This window comes from Anomalospiza imberbis, chromosome 5 (assembly GCF_031753505.1).
Source record: "Anomalospiza imberbis isolate Cuckoo-Finch-1a 21T00152 chromosome 5, ASM3175350v1, whole genome shotgun sequence".
Lineage (NCBI taxonomy): Eukaryota > Metazoa > Chordata > Aves > Passeriformes > Viduidae > Anomalospiza > Anomalospiza imberbis.
The window spans coordinates 32,911,105-32,931,625 of record NC_089685.1 but is presented as its reverse complement, the minus strand read 5'-3'; the positions used below and the strand labels follow the sequence as shown (position 1 = coordinate 32,931,625).

Here is a 20,521-nt window from a genome sequence, read left to right as displayed (position 1 = left end):
TTTGATATGGCTCAAATACACACAACACATGGCAATAAAAATGTCAAGTAGGCTCATCTACCAACATACCATATGCAAGGAAATAGTGAGCTACTGGAAAGATTTAGCTAAGCACAAGCTGCTGCAATACTTGTAAAGATCCCAGGAATAATTAAGTCAAACACAAACAATAGAATATATGATGGTCATTTTATCTGTGCTGCCAAGAGATGCAGGGTTTCAATCTCTTTCTTCTAAAAGACATCATATACTAGATCTTCAGACTACCACGTACTAAGACAGAAATGGAGTAATGATAAGCATTATGTGTTCCTATAGTCTGAATTTTAAACTATTGCCTCCCTAAGTATGACTAAACTGCAGTTGTTCAGTGTCACAAATTACAGTGTCAACAGACATACTAAATCTGAAGTTAACACAGACCTGCTACGTGCCAGGGAAGCAGGCCTCTGTCAAAGAGAGAGGAAAGAGGACTTACTGCAGAACCTCTGCTGTTGTGTTAAAACTGCCTTTCCTTTTACCTTTCATGATGAAGTATTTAACAGGTTTGTATAGGTTTTGTTGAGGGAACATAGGGGACAGCCTTTGGAAGCCCCACAACTCTCTCAGAAAGTACTCTGCAGTTCTGATCCTTGCATTTTAACATGGAAGAAGTAATTTATTCCTCTTGGCTTTACTAGGCCTTTGCATTAGCAGTTTATACCAGGCTGTTCCTTTGCAAGGCTGTGCTGCAAGTGTGCTAAACAGAACATTGGTAGGGGCAGATATTCAATATACTCCTTCTCTCTGAAAAGGACTTTGATAAAGATCTGTTCTAGTCATAAAGGTGATGCATCATTGTAGGATCATATTTACTGGAAAATGGGCATGTACTAAATGAACTAGCCTATAGTTAAAAAATATTCTAGTCCAGAGACTTACTGTGTTGATTGTAATAGTGTTAGTATTAATGATTGTACCATGTATACTTTAAGGAATTATGAACATGATTGAGAAAACTATAAATCACATGAGAGTCCTTTGTCTTCTCTCCTCACATTTTCAGTATTTGATTTCCAAAGAATTTTTTTTCCATATTGGCATGGGCAGATTGCTGAAGAGATGATGGTCTAGCAGGCTCCTGATGCAATCCAAGCTAACCCATGTCCTGGTCCAGGTGACTGAGCAGAATACAATCAATCCTCTCTCTCCTGTGTTTGCCTCCCAGTGGTACAAAATATACCTAGCTGCAGTATAAGTGCTCCTGCTACAGCACTGCTAGCAAGCTAAAGAAGGACAGGACAGTAATGCTCAGTTGTGAACATATCCCTGGACACTGCATTGGCCCTTATCATGCTGATGAGAACCCTAGACAGGAACTAAGCAAACTGCAGGGGAGGCTCAGGCCAGGGACCATTCTCCAAAAGCAGAATGAACAGGTCACTCTGTTTCAGAGTAGAGGAAATGATGTTAAAAAACACAAGCTATGTCTTGTCACCTGCCTTTAAAGCCAAAGAAGAGACTTTCTACATTTTATTTTTAAGTATAGACATAACACTTCTGAAAATGTAAACCATTACCTGGAAAGCAGTCACTGGCCATACTCATGAGGTGAAGCTCCAAATAGCTTCTGGAAGCTCCTGAAAGTCAAGCTTCCAGAAAGGAAAATGCAGCAATATTCCAATGTAAAAAAAAATACCTGCTGTAACTACTTAGGAATTTATAAGACCCACACCATCAGGGAATTTGAGAAGTCCCCAAGCTTTAAGAACCAAGCAGAAAGAGCAAAACTGGGCTTGCTGCTGCGCTGTGGCCAGGGGACAGATCCTGTGGTGTCTCGGGCAGCAAAACAATTCACAGATATTTCCCAGAGCTGGACATCCCTAATGCCTGTCTCTCTTCAACCCTCATGTGGATTCTCAGTTATAATACAATAATATATATTATTTACAATAATATTATCTGCTATAATCTAGTAATATAGTTAAACTCTTATTCAGGCCTTTCCTCAAAGAGAGCTTGAATATGCTTTGTCTCATGATTTTCTTATTGCTTTAAAGACTTAATATCTTTGAGACTTAATAACTACTTCCCTGAAAAATTTGGCTGAAATTGGCAAATAGATTAAATGATACAGTTTTATTATTGCAAAAGGATTGACATGGAGTCAGCATTACACTGCATAAATTCCTTAATAATCCTGGTTAAAGAAAAAAATCACTATTGACAGATGATGTGATAAATTCTGTTCTGCATATTGATGAAAAGCCAAATTCAAAATGAGCATTTTAACATCAGAGAATTATTTAGGTTGGACAATACCTTTAAGATCATTAAAGGTCCAACCATTAATTAAGTGCTGCCAAGTTTACCATTAAACTGTGTTTTCAAGTGCCACATCTACATGTCTTATATACCTCCAGTGATAGTGAAGAGTAGTCTCTGGGTGAGTTCAGTCTGGAGAGACAGAATGTCTTTAATGTGAGAGCTATAAACAGATAAACATAGAAATATATATCTTCTGCAGTCATAATCCATAACAATCCACCCTACCTGATTTTTACGTGAGGTACATACGTGCCCATAGTAAAGCATAAAGTAGGTTAAAACCAGCTGAAAATTACTTCTTCCAAGCAGAGTGACTGATGAACAGTCAATACTAAGCAGCGTAAATTTCAAACAAGGAAAAATATATCAGACTTGAAAGTTTACAGAGAATACATTGTACTTTTACACTGAAAACAACAATGAAATTCATACTAGAATCAGTATCTGTGCAAGGATGGTAAAATCAGAATCTATGCAAGGATCATCTCTTGTACTCAGCGCTTGTAAGACTGCATGTCCTGCTCAGTTTTGGGCTCCCCACAAGAAGAACATTGAGGTGCTGGAGTGTATCCAGAGAAGGATAAGGATGCTGGTGAAGGATCTAGAGCACAAAAAGGATGTTGAGGGAAGGCCCTATCACTGTCTACAACTACCTGAAAGAAGGGTGTAGCCAGGCGGGTGTTGAGCTCTTCTCCCAAGTAACAAGCAACAGAATGACAGGAAATGGCTTCATGTTGTACCAGAGGAGGTTTGGATTGAACGTTAGTAAAATTTCTTCATGGCAAGCATTGTCAAGCACTAGAACAGACTGCCTAGGGAAGTGTTTGGGTCACCATGCCAAAAAGTATTTAAAAGATGTGTAGATGTGGCACTTGGAAACATGCTTTAGTGCTGGGCTTGGCAGTGCTGGATTAACAGTTGGACCAAATGATCTTAATAGTCTTTTCCAACCTAGATAATTTGTTGATTCCTACACTGATGAGAATGAACTTACTTCAAGCAAATGTCATTAATTAGAAACTGTTTGGTTGGACAGTCTTTTAAGGAAACTATGAGACAGTGAAGACAGATGAAGTTGTTCAAGTAGTCCTCTAGTAGTACTAGAGAAACCATATCATTGATGTCATATGCTCTCCTAGACAGATAACCAGTGCTGATTTTTCATATGCCTTCCTCAAAGAATATAAAGATCAGTCAGAAAGCTTAAAGACCATTCATTAAGCACACAGCACTGGTGCAAGGAAATTCCTTGTAGAGATCTAGCCTGATGACTGAAATCCTTTCTTGTCTTGTGAAGGCAAGAGTGGTACTATGTTAATGGTACAATAACATTGCCCAGCCACTCTTTAATTTTCTCTTGACTGGATGTCTGAGAGATGTTGAGAAAACCTGACAGAGCTCAACAAAAACCAAATGAAAACATAACATGGATAAGACTGTTGCTATGTCTGCTAGTACATGTTCAGAAGAGCCAGCACCATTACTAAGAATTCCTTCCAGAAAGCAATAAGGGCAGCAGTGGGTGTTTTATGAAGACTTGGTAATTTAGTCTTTGGCCCTAAAAACTGGAAACTGACAAAACAATAATATTTCTTTTTAAAAAGGAAATCATTCTCCCAGGCTTCTCAGTTCCCATCTATACCACATCTTTCTCACAGTCCTGCATATGGTAAAGGACATGACCATGGTTTATTAAATATGGAATCGATTCTCTCCTATGGCAGTAGCATGAGTCATAGATTTCACTCAGGTCCATTTTAACCTCCTGTTTCCATGGCTGTGGACAGAATGGTATTTTTGAATAATGTAAAAGAAAGTGCCTTGAAAAATTAAAGTAGGCACAACCTTGCAAATACAATTTGCTCTTAGAAAACACTGAGGATTTGGGTGGCATAGGTGGCACTTTGTGAACTGATAAAGAAAAACACAGCCTTGCTGTGGAGACTGTCCAGCCATGATAAATGTGGCTGATAAAAAATTAACACAAGTGGATATGGTTGATAAGTACAAGGACTTTTTCTTGGGCTTATTAGTTGTCTATCAGATCCAAGTTCTGCACTGAAACATGCTCCAGCCACACCAGGTGAGGTCCAGTGAAGAGAAAGCCATGAAAAAACACCCTAGAGAAAGGCGGGGCAGCAGGGCTCCTTCTTTTAGCATAAGCCTACAGCTAGATTGGAGTAAGTGCAACACAAAACTGCATAAGCACTGGCTTGTAGAAAAGGACGTTCTTGAGATTATTTTATTGGCTCTCTCATTTATTGCTTTGTTAGGCAGCTGTACTGGCATGTAGGAGACTGTGTGGCGTGAAAGTTCAGAGATAGAATATTAAGATTCAATAGCATGATTATGCATTTTATGTGTGAGACACCTTTGATTGTGGAAAAAGTTAAAGCATGTACTCCATAAAGCTTGGGAGGTTTCTCATAACACTAGCACAAATAGGTAGATGAAGAGATGTGACATTGCTAATTGTTTCTTTTATCTTCCATGTGATAGAGACAAAGTTCTATTTTAAAGACTCACCAAAAAACAGGTCTTTCATCTGGATTGTAAAATTCATATGTTCCCTGACCTTGTATGTCACATGGTAATGAAACAACATAAATCAGAAATGTTAAAAGTTGAAGTTTGTTAATATTACTGCTGAAGTTCCAGTCTCTTTCCTAGTTAAACTGACAGGTCCATAGTCCAAATATATATATTTACAGATTACAACGACATAAAGACAAAAAAATTAATGGACATCAATGAGAAACAAATGTAAATGCAAGTTTCAGATGACTATTAGGAAATTACAAAAAGAAACCACAAAAAAAAAAAAATCCCATGCCACCACAAAAATTACTCACATTTTAAATGGGGAAATAGACTTTCTTTGTATTGTACTACCATCTTACTCCTAAGGAAATACTTCAGTAATTTACATTTGTGGTGAAAATGTAAAAAGCATATATTTTGCATTTTTTTAGCTGTCTGAGCTGAATCAGTGACCAAGATTCAGAAATCTATCTTTCCTCGTTGAGGAAGACATCATATACTGATATTTTGAGGTCAATAAACAGAATAAGATGGAGTCCTACTAGCTTCTGCATTTTTCCCACTGTTGTCCGACACTTCAGAAAAACTGGCTGAATTAGATGTAGGCCAGAGGTAGCAAGAGTTCATAAGGCAACACAAAGACTTTGTGGGGACTGAGTTAAGGCCAATGTAATCTCAGGACACAATAGGTCAAGCGTTTTCTTCAGGTACCCACTGGCCTGGGAATTATTAAAATTAAAAAATAACTTCCCTCTTTCTCTCTCTCCTCCCATAAAATCCATAAGAGTTTCAAAGAGAATCTGAAAACAGAGATATTTCCATATAGCTCATTTTAAAAAGAGAATTCCAACTCATTAACTCAAGACTATGCCTGAGCATACTGTGCACTTGAGATAATCAGTTAAGTCTCATATTGCAATTTTTTCCCATCGTAAAACTATTTTGAAAGCAACTAGAAACTAGTTCACATTAATTTATGTATACTACTGCTGTCCAAAACTCACCTCGCAAAGAACCCCTACTCTTTCTCCATCAGATGAAAGGAAGTCAGTCTTGAAGGTAGAAGGTAATCTTGAAATCCTGACTCCATTGTATTCATTTGCTAAATATGAATTTGCTTCAACAGAGCCAGGAGCTCCCCCCAAAAGATTTAGCTATAGTAAGCAGTGGAATGTCTAAGCAGCAGAGTAGAAAAACAGGTTATGGAGAGTTTGGATCCCCACTTTGCACCCTCAAGCCAAGGACCACAGTAACATATGACATGAGACTGTTGTCCTGGCTGTGTCTGTAACCATCAGATTTTCAACCCAAAAGATTCACATTATTACCAGTTTCTGCAGGTAATCCTCCTGACAGAGGAATGAAATATGACAGAGATGAGGTGCTTCTTTCATTTTACAGACAGTCTCCTGAGGACAGCTATCACTACCACATCTGGTGATTCTAGAACTACATCAACTGTATTTTCCTTTAACCTATTACTGGCACAATATTCTCTATTAGTGCTATCCTGACCATCCTGTTTCATGCTCCTGTAAAGGCACCTCTTTAAGTGCAAGGGACTAAGTTAGAGTGAGCTGAGGGGGAAAAAAAGAAAACAATTAAGTTCTTCATCAGAATGAATACAAGCAGCCAGAAATAAGAAAAAGCACATAAACAACAACTGAATCTGTGCAGAACAATGAAATCAAGGGAATTCAATCAGCACTACTGCTAGAATCAAATTTAGGGCCATAATTCCCACTGTACTTCTAAAGAGTATTTTTAAACCAGCTCTCCATGTGTGCTAATTGGGATGAATGGTAACTCAGTAAGTAATGAAATTTATCTCAGTTTTGTTTTCTCAACTGCTTGAATGCTAAGAAAAAAACATCTATTTTTTTCTCCATCATCAGCTAAAATGATGTATGTAAAATTCAACATCACCACCTGATATTTCTTAAAGCTACCTATAAGTAATTCTAACAGTCAAAACTCAGTATCTATTGACACAGTGAAAGACTGTTACAATTACTTGGCAGAGCTGCATATAGAAAAAAAATTTAAAGTACTAATTTTTTTTTCCTGTCATATTTCCTCCTTTACCTGAATGTCATCTTCCTATCTTATTTATCCTAATATTTTATATTTACTATAAGACTAATTTTACTACAGCATTATTTACATTGCTTCTCTTGTATTCCTTAAAAGGTTGAATGACTTCACCATTCTGTGATTCTATGAAATGGCCTTATACAATTATGTATGAAATATCTACAAGATTATACATAACCTAAGAGACAGAAATCTCAAAACTATATTAAGCATACTCACTTGAATAAAGGAGTTCCACAGACAACACATTTGTATATTCCTTGAGCTTTATGGTGTGTGTATTCCCCCTCAAAGGCACTGGGAAAACAACAACGCTACATCTTAAAATTAAATAAAGGAATTAGGTTTTTTTTATTTTTAAAGTAGCTGAGTCTTTAGAAAAATGTTATAGAAGAAGCCCAAGATTTCTAAGTTGGCAGCTGTTTTTTATTAAAGGTAGCAAATAAAGTAGGCACAGGAAAAGGGGAATGTCCTCATTAGTGTGCCTCGGATGTTACGCATCATGCAAAAGGAAGCAAATTGTCCCACAGTTCAAAGGCTGGAACAACAACAAAACCAAAAAGGATAAAACAAAAGTCTTCCTCTATCTGGCAAGTGAAATGTCAAGTTTTTGTAAACAGGGATTGTTTGGCACGTAGCTCAACCTGCCGCACCTCGCTGTGTCCACGTCTGGGCCATGTGCAGGGCTCGGCAGCTGCAGTGGAGCAAGGTGTGAGGCCGCCTGGGCGCTGCAGAGCTGTGGTGCTGGCTCAGGCCAACACCGGCTGCCCAGGCAGCAGAGACATTGTAGCTGAAAATGAAATAATTGGTCCAGGATTTCAAGCTGTGCACGCCTTATATTTTCAGTTGAAAAGCAATATTCCAGCTTTAAGGGAATATTTTTCTAAGTTAACAATCTAAAAGGCTAGGAGGTCATTCACCTAATACGAATCAGCTGCGCTAGCCCAACAAAAAGCCTATGTGCTCAGCAGCTTGTTTTTATTATCCTTTCACCCTTTTTATGAGGCCCAATTTTTTTTATAAACAGGATTTTTAAGAATGACCTAATCTCCGATTGTTTGTGTGCATTAAATCACATTGTTGGTCCTGTACACAAGAGCATGGAGGGCTGGGGGGAAGGCAAGATGGGCCTCCCAGCAAAGGCAACCATCCCTGTGCCCCACCAGGGCTGCAGCAGGACAGAGAGGGCTAGGGCAGAGAGGGGGATGGTCCCCACCAGCCTCTCTGGCATGTTCAGCCACCAAATTCAGCACTGTCAGGAAGAAGTTTGCCTATTGACCAGGACCCCACGTGCAGCAGGGAGTCCTTTCAGTTCATGAATGAAAACAAGCAGTTACATCATTAGTACGTTTAGAGCAGAGGTAAAGCCAGGGCCTTACTCCAAACTCAGTGGTATAAATTAGACAACAAAAAATGGCTGGGCCTTGGCAAGTTACCTTTGGCTGGAATCAGCTGAGAGAGAGAGATTTTATTCACTGAAAACAATCTTGGAAGTCTGTCCTTTATTTTCCCCTCCAGGACTTGAGGCTGGGTTCCAGCGACTAAAGCCATGTGAGGGCAGTTATTGAAAATTTTTGACATTCCAACCACAAATGAGCCAATAAATACCTTCTCCACATGTGCTTCAAAAAGAAATTGGAGTGGGGTGGAAAAGAACTAAATTATGCTACCTTCTTTCTGCAGCCAAAACGTCTATACTTACAATGGCCACCTTCAAAACTCCAGCCTCCTGGCACAGGGCCATTTCCCTCGTGGTTCTGCTTACTGTGATGTCTTCCAAAAAAAGTGTACCTAAACCACTATTACTTCCACACATTTTGTAGTAAACTAAAAACAGACTCTAAATATGAGCCTGGTGACTTTATAAGACATGCAGTGTTCATTAAAAGAAAAGTCACACAAGACCCTTGGCCCTGGCCCCGCTGTTGTAGATGCTTGTCTTTGCAGTAGCGTTAATTTGTAGGGGTTAGTAAACAAGTGCAGAAATCCTGGAAGAAGAAGAAAACAACCAACAAAACTTGGTAGGGAAGGTGAGGCAACAGCAGTAAGAGGAGGGGTGGAAAAGAAAGATGCCTGTGTTTTTAGATCTGAGTTTCCTTTATCCCACCTTACCTTTCAGTCCCCTTCTCCTGAGTGACATGGTACTGCAGGGGTGTAAGCCGCTTCCTCAGCTCCTCCTGGGAAAAGACCACCTTACAGTCCTTTTTATCCCTACATGACCCTGCAAAAGGAGAGGATATGGGAGAAGGAGCCTTTTTAGCTTAAATCCTGAATAATTGCTTTGGCAGACAGCCACAGTATAGCTTCTGCATTCACTTGTCAATGACCAGGCTGGTCCCTAATGCACAAAGAATGGCTCAGCTGAACTGCAGCTGATTATTTATTCAAATAGAAGTGTAGAAAAGAATTTTATAGACAGCCAGGTGATTCCATTGGAGCAGTGACAATGTGCTACAGCCAAAGCCCTTTGGTGTGTTATACACTAAATTGTTGCGCACACAGTCATTCACGAGAAAGTACCATTTTTTGACCATTAAAAAAAGATCTGCAAAAATCCCAACTACAGCTGAAGCATTCTTTACAAGACATCTATATTGGAGACTTCTGGTAATGGGCATATGATGTTTAGCCATAACAGATGGCAATTTCAGTACCCTTTAAAGTAGCTGAAAAACAACTCTAACCTCCAGAATTACAGTAAGGTTGATTTAATTTCTAGTTGCATCCTCATCCTTTATAACAGTAGCCTTTTTCTTTTTTCCCTGTTGAAGCACTAGAATAGGAGTCCTAAGGAGTAAGTAATTTCTTTATACACAAAGCTGTACAAGATTCAACAATAAACTTGTTGCAAAGGAGGGTTGCTGTTGAAATTACCCTCCTCTGAAAATGTAATCTTAGCACTTTGCTTAGTTCACACAGAAAATCCAAGGAGTACATAAGGATTACTGTAAAACAACGACATTTGTATGGTGCAAAAATCCACATTGGGAAAGCAAAACACAACAATAAGGTACTTTTGGGAATGAAAATTCCCAAAGTAGTAACATAAATTGCAAAATGTTCAGGTAACTTTGATAAACATTGGCAAAAATTACCTGACAAAATGCAGCAGGGAAAAAGCACTGTCATTATGATAGTAATTAAAATATAGTACAATAAGAAATAAACACTACCAACAAAAATATTTTTTGCTAGTAATGTATATACACTCATAAAAAGACCAATTGTGTTCCCAAAGTAGAGGCAACAGAGCTACCCATCTGTATGTCATTTAGTACAGGAGAGGCAATGGCAGGTTTAAATTACATGGTATTGGATTGCAATTTCCTAACATTGGATGCTTTTCTGCTTTTTTACCTTGAGTCATTACTAAGGAGCGTTCATAAAAAGTAGCTTAGAGCACAGATGCTTGCAAATCATTTAAGAAAAGATGTTTCTTTCTTCCTCCCCCTCTTCTTTTCTCAATTTTTTAATGTGTGGGGGTGGGTGAATAGGGGAGAGAGAAAAAGAATAATGCTGTTGGTCACTACTGACTAACCCTAGGAAGTATTTTCAGGAAGAAAAAAGTAAAATTGAAAACATCTGATTGAAGTAAATAGTGCAAACATAAAAAGCTTTACTGGTGAAAGAAAAGTATTGAAAAGCGACTTTATTTCATAGATTAGAAATTACTTTTGATCTAAACATTCTTAAAAACAGATTGTTTTCCACTCTGACCCATCTCATTAGCTGTGCTGCAGAGTCTTCATTTTAATGGCAAGCTTTGAATGAGCGCTGCTGTATGCCTTTGTTAGCTTCAATCTTATTTGGGAGAGGGATAAAGATTTCATTCCAGGTCTCTTTGTTTGTCTTTCAAGAACCACTAAAGCAGTATTCACACAAATTTTGCAGGAATGTGCCCTGTGCCATAGCTTACAAATTATTTGGTTTTGGTGCACTTAAAGGTCACCTTCCAAATTAGCAAAATTTTCCTACATCCTGGCTTTTCAACCTTAAATGTAAATATTGTTTCCTAACTGTAAGTGAGGTTTGTTCTTCATAACATTTGGTTGCTTATTTAAGGATGTCAAACTTTGGAGGTTTTTATTCTCCAAACGTGCAGGACTCTAGGACTAATAAGTCTTTCAAAGTATAGCTAACAGGGAAAGGAAGCATATGCATTATATAAATAGCTATTGTTATCTTGCATTACGCAGTTCAGAAAGAAATTTTTTGAGAGACAATCTTTTCTCTACAATTTCAGTTTTAAAAAGTAATCTAGAGAGCAACAAAGAATCTTACAAACCAACATCTCTTCACTTTTTAAAATATCTACCATAATTTAAAAAAATAAATTATATTTGCTACTTAACTGCTGCTGAAGATGCAAAAAAGCAAATTAAGCATAACTTCATTTGAAAAAAGAGAAAATATTGAGTGTTTATAAAAATAGTCAGCATGCCCTCTTTACTTTCCTTAAATAATTTTCATCTCGTTTACAGATTTAATGTTCTCCAATCTATGGGGTCCTTATATGCGTAAGAAAATTTCTAGAAGCCACATGATCCACAACAATGATCAGAAGTAGGAAGCATGTTAAAAAAAGATATTTTGTATGCCTTGTTTTAATAATTAACCATATATTTTATAATACAAACAATTATTTATGTCTGCAGGGGAATTTTGCCAAACTGCACTGGGGTAAAAGGCAACTGACCCCAATAAAGGATTCTCCAAGTTTGTAATTTGAGTATTGATCCACAAAAAGTTGCACTACAAATTATAAAGGAAATCTCTTGGTCCAGCCTTCAGCATTAAGAATGGCCCTATTCAATTAATTGTACTTATTATTTAACTGCTGGCAACAAACAAATAGCTCAGTAAATGGATCACACTATTTCCCTATTGCCATAGAGGCAAGGAGGTAAAGCAAGACTCATCCCTGACTGCATAGGATATAAGGGTATTTTATCTGAAAAGGGGATGGCCTACAAGCTTCTATAAAAATGCAATTAATCCTGGAAACTACAAGATGAGATTCTAGGAATACATTCCTTCAGTTATGAAAATAATTGTGTTCAAGATGGACAAAAGTGCATAATTTTCAGTAAAAGAGTGTTTGCTTCTGATTTTGCAGCTGTTCCTTTATGACATGAGATGACTGTCACATTCAAGCCAACTGTTTGTATCCTGGGAGGGGACAACATAAAGCTACACAAAGATGTCCAATATAAGAAAAACTTCCACTAGTAATGGAGCTGTTATCAAGTTCATTATCAAACCACAGAATAAACGGGCAGGCTGACCACCTTCCTCAGCCTGGTTCTCCATAGACGGGATGAGGTTTGGGCTCTGGAAAGGGTCCATACAGGTAACAAAATGCTTCAGCAGCTCAGCCATAAAGGCAGGCTCAGAGTTCACTGGCAAATCATACAGTTTGAGGCAAATGAGACAAAAGATCATCAGTTCTACAAACAGCATTATACCATTGTGGTTACTGATTAAAGGTGAGGCTAAATTAAATGCAGTATGAGAATAAGAGAGCCTAGATTCATAGGAACTATATTAGCACTCTTGTTCCTTGGAGATGGTGTTCTCAGCAATGACTTTTAGAAAAGCCCAAGGTAGTTCTGGACTCCAGTTAGATGCAGCTCTTAAGAGGTGAACTGCCTGCAAAGGCAGACAAAATCCCCTTTGATTCACTGCAGGATTGGAGGCCAGATTAAATCTTTCTAATCAGCACCCCATGGTGACTTCTTTGGGGTTGGCACTCCTAAGAAGAGCAGTGTGCAGGAAGCTCCTTCAGCCCTCTGGCAACAGCTACAGCAGTGCTAAAGACACTTATGATCCTGGAGCAGGATGGAAGGCTTTGTGAGGAAAAGACCAGCCTCACAAATCTTAATGAGAAAAAAAAAAAAAAACGCTGAGGAGGGTGAAACAAATATCAACATAAACTCTTCTTGGAGACTTCACAGTATTCTTGTGTTTAGGAATGGGTTTTTTTCTGAAAAGCAAGGCAATGCATGCTGCCATTTACTATTCACCTGTAGACTATGGGCATTTCAGAGCTCAACTCTGAAGTCTGCTGTACAAATTAAGTGAACAGAAAGCATTTTCTGGGTGTTGACCTGATAATGAAGACATTAAGCATCTCACCTCACATGTAAGGTCCAAATGACTTTTTCAAACCTGTGGTTCATAACATTCCTTCCTTATAAGCAAGAAAACCAGCAACAAGATATGTTCAGACAGATGGACACAACTTAGCAGACCATTACTCCTCAACTCAGCCCCTCATCTGTTCCAACACACGAGAGGTTGGTGATTAGTGTCTGACATGCCCTGAAATATGGTGGCGTTTTGCCTAATAGCTTTCCTATATCAAACACTCTTTTGAACCATTCTAACAATTTTCTCTTACATTTTGTTGCTTCCTATCACTGAAATTAACTCAGTATTTCAACTGCATGGAAGACACAACATATATTTTCCCTCTTGTACCTATGCTTATATTCCACTAGCATTAATGGACATTATGGTCATGCACTAAGCACATATCACTTAGACTTCCTGAACTAAATACAGCAATATCAAATGTTCCAGCAGAGCACAGCCATATAATAAATTGGGCTTCTAGTTTTCAGTACTATTTATTTTAATATAACCAAGCAGTTTTGTAGGTGCCTTACAGTACCTTTTATTTTTCATATCCCACCCCAGCCCCAGTCCTGCAATGGGATCTGTGTAGGCAGATCATTAAGAATATGCATAGCTACTTAAGGGTCTATGACTGTACATCAGATTACGGGATCTGGCTCTAAGTATACATCTCTTTGCTTCACAAAGTCTGTCCCATCATGAGTGAGTCAGACCTTGGTAGATTGATGGTAAATTACCTCAAACTGATATTAAGAGGAATTCCACAAAGTTAAAAAATATTTGCATATATTTCTTTAAATAAATATCCTTATATATGCTATTGCTAACACTTAGTGTTTTTAAAAGTGGAATTTCTTATTTCTTATTACTTCAGAGTTCATTTTACAGTTTATGCCTCTTGTTGACAATTTTGCTTCACTGTCTGATTAAGAAAAGGCAAACTCACAACTCTCTCTCACATATTTTAATTTCTGTTTAATTTCTTCTCTGCAGACTCTAGTCTTCAGCCTCGGGAGAATGCTGCAGTGTTCTCTCACTGCAAACAACCCAGGAACTGCTATCTAGTTTAAAAAAGAACAGCTCTTGGGAACAGTTACATTGCAAACAGTTCTATTGGCTTGTATTTGGAAAACACAGTTTTATAAAACCTGTATTTGACATGATAGTTCTTTTTATAATCCCCTCACGAGCCATTTCAAATTACCTTAGCCTGCTGGCAACTAGGATAAATGTTGCAAAAGAAACTGAAACTTCAGTTTGAGAACTCCCTCTGAAATGTTTGGAGGTCAGGTTTAAGTAAAATTCAAACTTCATCATTAAAAAACCCCGTAAATGTTTTACACATTGAAAAACAGATCTGTGGTTCCTTTGCTTTCTTGCTGTAGGTAGCTAACTCCCACCTGCTGTTGAAATACCATTTGCAGTTTCATGCAAGCATTAGAAGTAATGGAGCGAAGACCATTTCCACTATATTGTGCGTTGAAAATCCAAAAGCCAGGTACCAGGACAACAGTTTGAATTTTGGGTCAAATTCCAGGTTCTATCTTAAAAGAACACCACCCAAAAACTAACTGTCTTTAAAAAAAAATATTTACTTAACACCAGGAGGGTCAGCTGGTCACGAGGGAAGGGCAAGCCCCTTTTCTGCAAATTTGCAAACTTCCCATACAATCAAGTAACAGAGCTGTCACATTTTTTTTTCCACCTGGTCATCAGTACAACTCTTGTTTAATTAAAAAAAAAATCCCAAACTGACAGCTAATGCATCTTTATGCACTTGTTTTCTCTCCACAGAAAGTGGTACTGGGACCCCAGCAGGCAGGCCCATATAGGCAGCATCTGTTGTTTCCATGGGTCTGCAAACCTGCTTGCAGCAAGTTACGCTAAGGCAGCCATGCAAGCCAAAGAGACATTCCCTGGAAAAGAAATCTGAAGCTGCCTCTCCTCCATGTGAATGTAAAAAACATTTAACAAAAGACTGAAGTGTTTTGCGTAGTGGGAAAGGGGGAAAGAAAATCAGAAATCCTTTTGTCCTCTCCAGGCATGTCTACTTTGCTTCCATGTCTGACATAAATGAAATAAATGTCACTACCAGACACAATCTTGGTCTCATAACATTTCGAAATTATAACGACTGAGAGGAGTTCACCACTACTGCATTAGCTGGTGGAGATGAAGGCAGTTTCCTCTGGAGCTTTTTGAGCTGTCATCTTCACTACTATTGCTGCAACAACAGCATGTGGCTGCTCAGCAGAGGTTGGGGAATAGAAGAACCTTCAATTAAGTGGAGGAAAAGCTCATTATGTTATAAACTGCCACATTTGTTATCATCTCTGCTGAGATGGCCAAAGACAGAGTGCACAGGGCAGCTGACCTATTTGCCTTACTCTTGGCTGCAAACCAGGCAAGACAAGATCAAGATCTATTGGTACAGCAGTGGAGAGGGGATTATTTATAATGATGGATTTCTCTTCCTCTCCCCCTAACAGATAAGGAGACTTTTGTTTTGCTGATATTATCCTAGCACCTTTCACAGGCACTACATTTGTTTAAATTAAAAACAAGGAAGACAGAGACACTGAGCACTCTTTATCTGGTCAGTAGATTTCTGACAGAATCAATAAAAGGGTGCCCAACATATGGAAAAGCATTTTATTAACAGTGGGATCAAGGTGAATTTAGTAAGAGTGCTTTATGCTACCTTTTGCATTTAAAATATTTCAGTAAGTCATCAAAATAAGCTTATTCACACAGCTTTAATAAAGGTTTAACCCTGCAGCAGAAACAATTAAAAAGTCAGCATTTTCCAGCAGTGGTGTGTAGCTTATTTTGGCATTCAGGCTTTTGCTAAATCCTCCTGCTGCTTCCTCCACAATAGTGATGTGTGGCCTGTGAAATGAGCACTGGATTTCAAGACTCAAGGTGCCGCAATCCATACTTGGGATGGGGGTGGAGGAAAGGAGAGAGCTGGGGGAAGGTTTTTCCTCTCCTCCAATTCTCTATAGCAGCCCAGATCTAACCCCCTGAAAAACCTGATCTGTCTCCAGCTGTGGAGTGTAAGGAATGCTTTTGCAAAAGCACTGCCTGCTCTGTGGCCTTTCATCCCACTTCTCCAAGCATTGAGGAGCATACCCAGCATGAAGACAGGAACTGCTGGGACACTGCTCCAGTTCATGCTCTGCTATGACCACCACAGGAAACACTGTAGCCCATTCCCCTCTCAATCTGCTTCACTGCTTGGACTAAAGGTAGAGGAACAATCAAAAAGGTTTGTAACTGCCAACTTCATTCCCTAATGGGCCTTCTGGAATTCCTTATGTTTAGTTAAAATTCAGCCATGCCTTATTGGTCAAGAAGATGGGGTCAAGCCTTGTAAAAGGGCTTTAAGAGGATTCGGTCAAGCCTTTCCCTGCTCTGCTCTCCTTGGGACACCCTGACCTGGGCTAGAGCATTGATGGGGGAGTTCTTACCCACAATGCACAAAGCTGCCAGCACCACACCTGGGCTGCCAGCACCTCCTGTCCCACGAGAACCTCTTCTCCAGACAGAGCAAGGGGCACCTTTGTACCCTAGCCATGCATCCCTACCCAGCACAGCTTCCTTTGAAGGAAATCACAAACTGAGATACATACTCAGCTTTTAACTAAGAACAATTTCCCCTTCTTAGCATTCTCTGGGACACAACTAGTCTCTACTCATTTACGCCCAGATCATGATCTATACTGTAGGAATCTATGGTTAACCTAGTAGCTAAGGTATGGTAATGTTCAAGCCTCTAGGGCCTGATTCCCAGTCCACATTCTAGACCCATTCAAGGTTTCATCAAATTCCAAGCTCATAAAGTCCCCAAATGATCATCTCCTCCATTATTTCCCAAACACACTCTTACTGACTTTAGGGCTCACATTCACTTCTTGCACATTTTCTTGCTTATCCTCCCTTAGTTCAGTGATATAGAAAATTTCATTTCTTTCTGTGTGCTGTCGTCTCTCCTTTACATCACATTCTTCTCTGAAACCTTCATCACATACTCCTCAGAGAAAAGACAAAGCCAGGAGTTGCTTTTAATTGAAAGGAAAAAAGTGAAGGCAGTCCTTAAAGGACTTCTTAGTCCTCCTGTTAGACACTCTTAATAACTAAAAAAAAGTAACTTTTCATGAGAAACTTTAAAACTCAGAAACACCCTGCTGAAAATTCATCTTTTCCATACCCAACTAAGCAGAAAACACACTAAGCCTGAGCTGCAGAAGGCTCAGGAATGGAACACAGGAAATTTATGAACTCTCAGAATTAAAACATTTCTGCAAGAAGGGTGGAAACGGTTTGTGGTGGATCCTTTATGAGAGCAGGAAGGGAATAAAAACAACCTTAAAAGATCCATCAGGGTACACATTAAGGGAGCATTTTTGTGCATGATCTGGGAGCACAAGAAATGTCTCATCATCCCAGTGCTTCTCAGTGCAAGAATCACTGAGAAGCCTCCATCCAGGTGGGCCAGGGACAAGCACCATCTGTCTCCTGAGCAGATGAGGAAAAGTACACAACTCTACCAGAACAAAGACTTAAAAAGAGAAAAAAACCAGAGTACAAACTCTAGGGAATTGTAACAGAAGGTTTCTAGTCTTCTTTATGATCCCAAGTTTGGCAAGTATCAGGTACTTTTAAGAGTATTACACCCAAAGAGATATCTACTAATAAATTTCATCTTAAAATGCATTAAGTAAGGCATTCTAGATGGGATACTATTGTACACAAGGAACATTTGTAAATATAGTACAACATCAAATATACTCTCATTAAGACAGCTATATGTAATTTTTAAAACTCATTTTAAAGCCATTCCAAAAATATGATAATGTTATGCTCTATCATGATAATGCAGTGTCCTACTATCATATGACTAAAAGGCAAGCATATACACAGACATTTAGAATAATGATACATGAATGGTTTCATATGCTATTTACTGTTGTGATCACATAGTGCATATTTTCCACTCTTTTCAAGAGTCTTTCTCATAACTGCAGGGAGGCACTAAACCAGGTATTTGTAAGACTGTGTTCTAAATTTAAAAATCCATTTTTGATCGAAATTGATATTTGCATTTTTTTTAAATTTAGCTGGATACAAATGAGTTTTAATTTTTGCCCCCAGCCAGTTCTGAGGAACAAATACATTCATCTGAGACTTTGTATAGCATACTTAAACCCAGAACAAATTTTTATGTTCAAGATATAAATCCCAGAAAATATGAATTTATAATGAAAACATTGACAGGCATTTAACCATAGCTGTATGGATGGTTTATGCTATACAATATCAGTCTTACTTTTATTTTCTTTTGGACCATGTGAACAGACATCTGGAGTAGTACATCTCTGGTAATACGCATTACAGAAAACTGTGGGGAAGTTATAATATACATTATATTATAGAACATAGAAACAGACAATATGAAATGTTTAGTCATACTCAAGTCACACAAAGTTTGACAGCAACCTCCATACTTTGAACCCACAAGACTAAAGTCTTTACTAGATTTTGGTTGTTAAAGTCATACCTGACAAGCAGTATGCACACAGATATTTCATTGACATGAGCAGTTTGAGAGTTCAGAAGAACAAATGCATACAAATAATTAATGTATGCAAATGTTTTCAAGATCTGCTTCTAAAAGTAATTATGTTAACAGATTACTGCTAAAAATCTAATTGTGAGACCCAGTAAATTTCTGTTCACTATTAATTTCAATTTTGTGAAAAGACATTATATTAAAACTTAGAATTAACAAAGATTTAATAAAAGAATGAGAAACCATACTACAGATATTTACTTAATAAAGACTTACACCATATGCCCAACACCATCTTCATACAGATGCATTGTAGTTTAATCTAATTGTAGAAAAGTACGGTTTCCTACTAATAGTTATTTTAGTAATTAAACACTACACAACAATTTAATATTACCCAGGACTTTATTATAAGGAAAAAAAAAACAACCCTAAGTCTACCCCTATAATTTTTTCATCATTACTTTTACTTAATTTTACAAGCACCATAATTTTCTTTGATCTACAGGAGAGGAAAATCCAATTTATCACATGCAAAAAATGTGATGTAAGCAGCACAACATTCAAAGTGTTAAAGAAATAAAGGGTCTTTTTAAGAAATGAGAACCCATAATAATTAAAAACACAGCAAAACAATATAAGCTATCTTTTTTAGGTTATATCTTGGTGGTCTGCTTCAGAAAACATATGTACATGGAATCTGCATAATCATGACTTGTATCAGTTGCTTCTTAGTATGCATAAAGCAGATGAAGTAGTTTTTATACTAGAAGTTTGGTGGGGATTGTTGTAATTTTGACGTGGGCTTTTTTTAAAGACTTAACTTCTGTGAATTAAATCCTGGCAGGTGCTGAGTGCGTCCTACATTTCCAAAGAAAATCAGAGCATTCAACTCTAATAAAGTGGGCTCAAGGAGAAACACTTCTGTGTCACACAACAGATACAATGGAGCTGTAGTCATCACTGAAAATGAAGAAAACCTGAACCAGTGTGATGGTAGTTTGAATACGGGCAAATATTTTGCTTTTTTCCCAGTATTCTTGCTTTTCTTAAAATAATTGTAAATGTTCCTAAGGTCTCAGGGTGTACTTTCTGTATGAATGACTCCTAGACGGGAAGCTTTTGATATAGTCCTGGGTGTGCATAACAGCAAATGCCTAGTGCCATCTACTGGGAGCGCCTGCTCCTACTCAGATTTGCCATCTTGTCTACAAAAATGTTACGGGCAAACAGTGCACTAGGTGTGCACACATTGAAACGTTTAGTCCTAACTTCAGACAAAAAAAAAAATTTAAAAAATACAATTTGGAAGAACAGATCGACACTCCAGGTGCTAATATACAAACAGAAAAAGAACAAGTAAAAACACTTCACTAGTACAAGTAAAACTCACAAGTGCTTACAAAATAGTAGTTCAAAGAAGGGACAGGTCATCTCTATTCTAAGATATGTCCCAATGGTATTTAATTAATTTAATGGGGAGGGGGGGAGGGGGAGGAGGAAAAAACCTCTTGTTTCTGATCTACAATTGTATATTAAATATAAATTACATATTGCCTTGTGTTACTTTGTTCCTTACAGGAAGGATAGAGGTATAATTCCAAGCATAGATATTGAAACAATACTTTCATTCAAGCCCTTGTCCTGCAAATATTTAACTGCATAGTGTTTAAAACACTGTCTGAAAGCCCAGTTTACTGTTTTAACTGCACTTTGCCTCCTTACTCTGAGCATGGGTTCCAGAAGGTTTAAAAGTCTCATTCCATATTGAATTTGCCACTGAATTAGAAGGTGGCCAAGCTCCACACGGTCCCAGACTTGGTGGACACATGGCATGGTGTTATGGTTATAGGACTGCTATTCACACAG

General features: G+C 38.1%; 1 protein-coding gene across 6 annotated transcripts in view; it reads right to left on the bottom strand.

Moving 5' to 3' along the window:
* The window catches only part of MSRB3 (methionine sulfoxide reductase B3), an 80,259-nt gene that overhangs the window by 37,679 nt on the left and 22,059 nt on the right, over positions 1–20,521 (bottom strand). For 4 of the 6 annotated variants that reach the window (XM_068190111.1, XM_068190109.1, XM_068190112.1 and 1 more), the window contains exons 3-5: positions 18,410–18,481; positions 9,055–9,163; positions 7,162–7,239 (exon numbers count right to left, since the gene is read on the bottom strand). In XM_068190111.1, the coding sequence (XP_068046212.1) occupies positions 7,162–7,239; positions 9,055–9,163; positions 18,410–18,481 (259 nt within the window). The remainder of the gene's footprint in view (positions 1–7,161; positions 7,240–9,054; positions 9,164–18,409; positions 18,482–20,521) is intronic. The other 2 variants (XM_068190110.1, XM_068190114.1) reach the window with 1 other exon arrangement.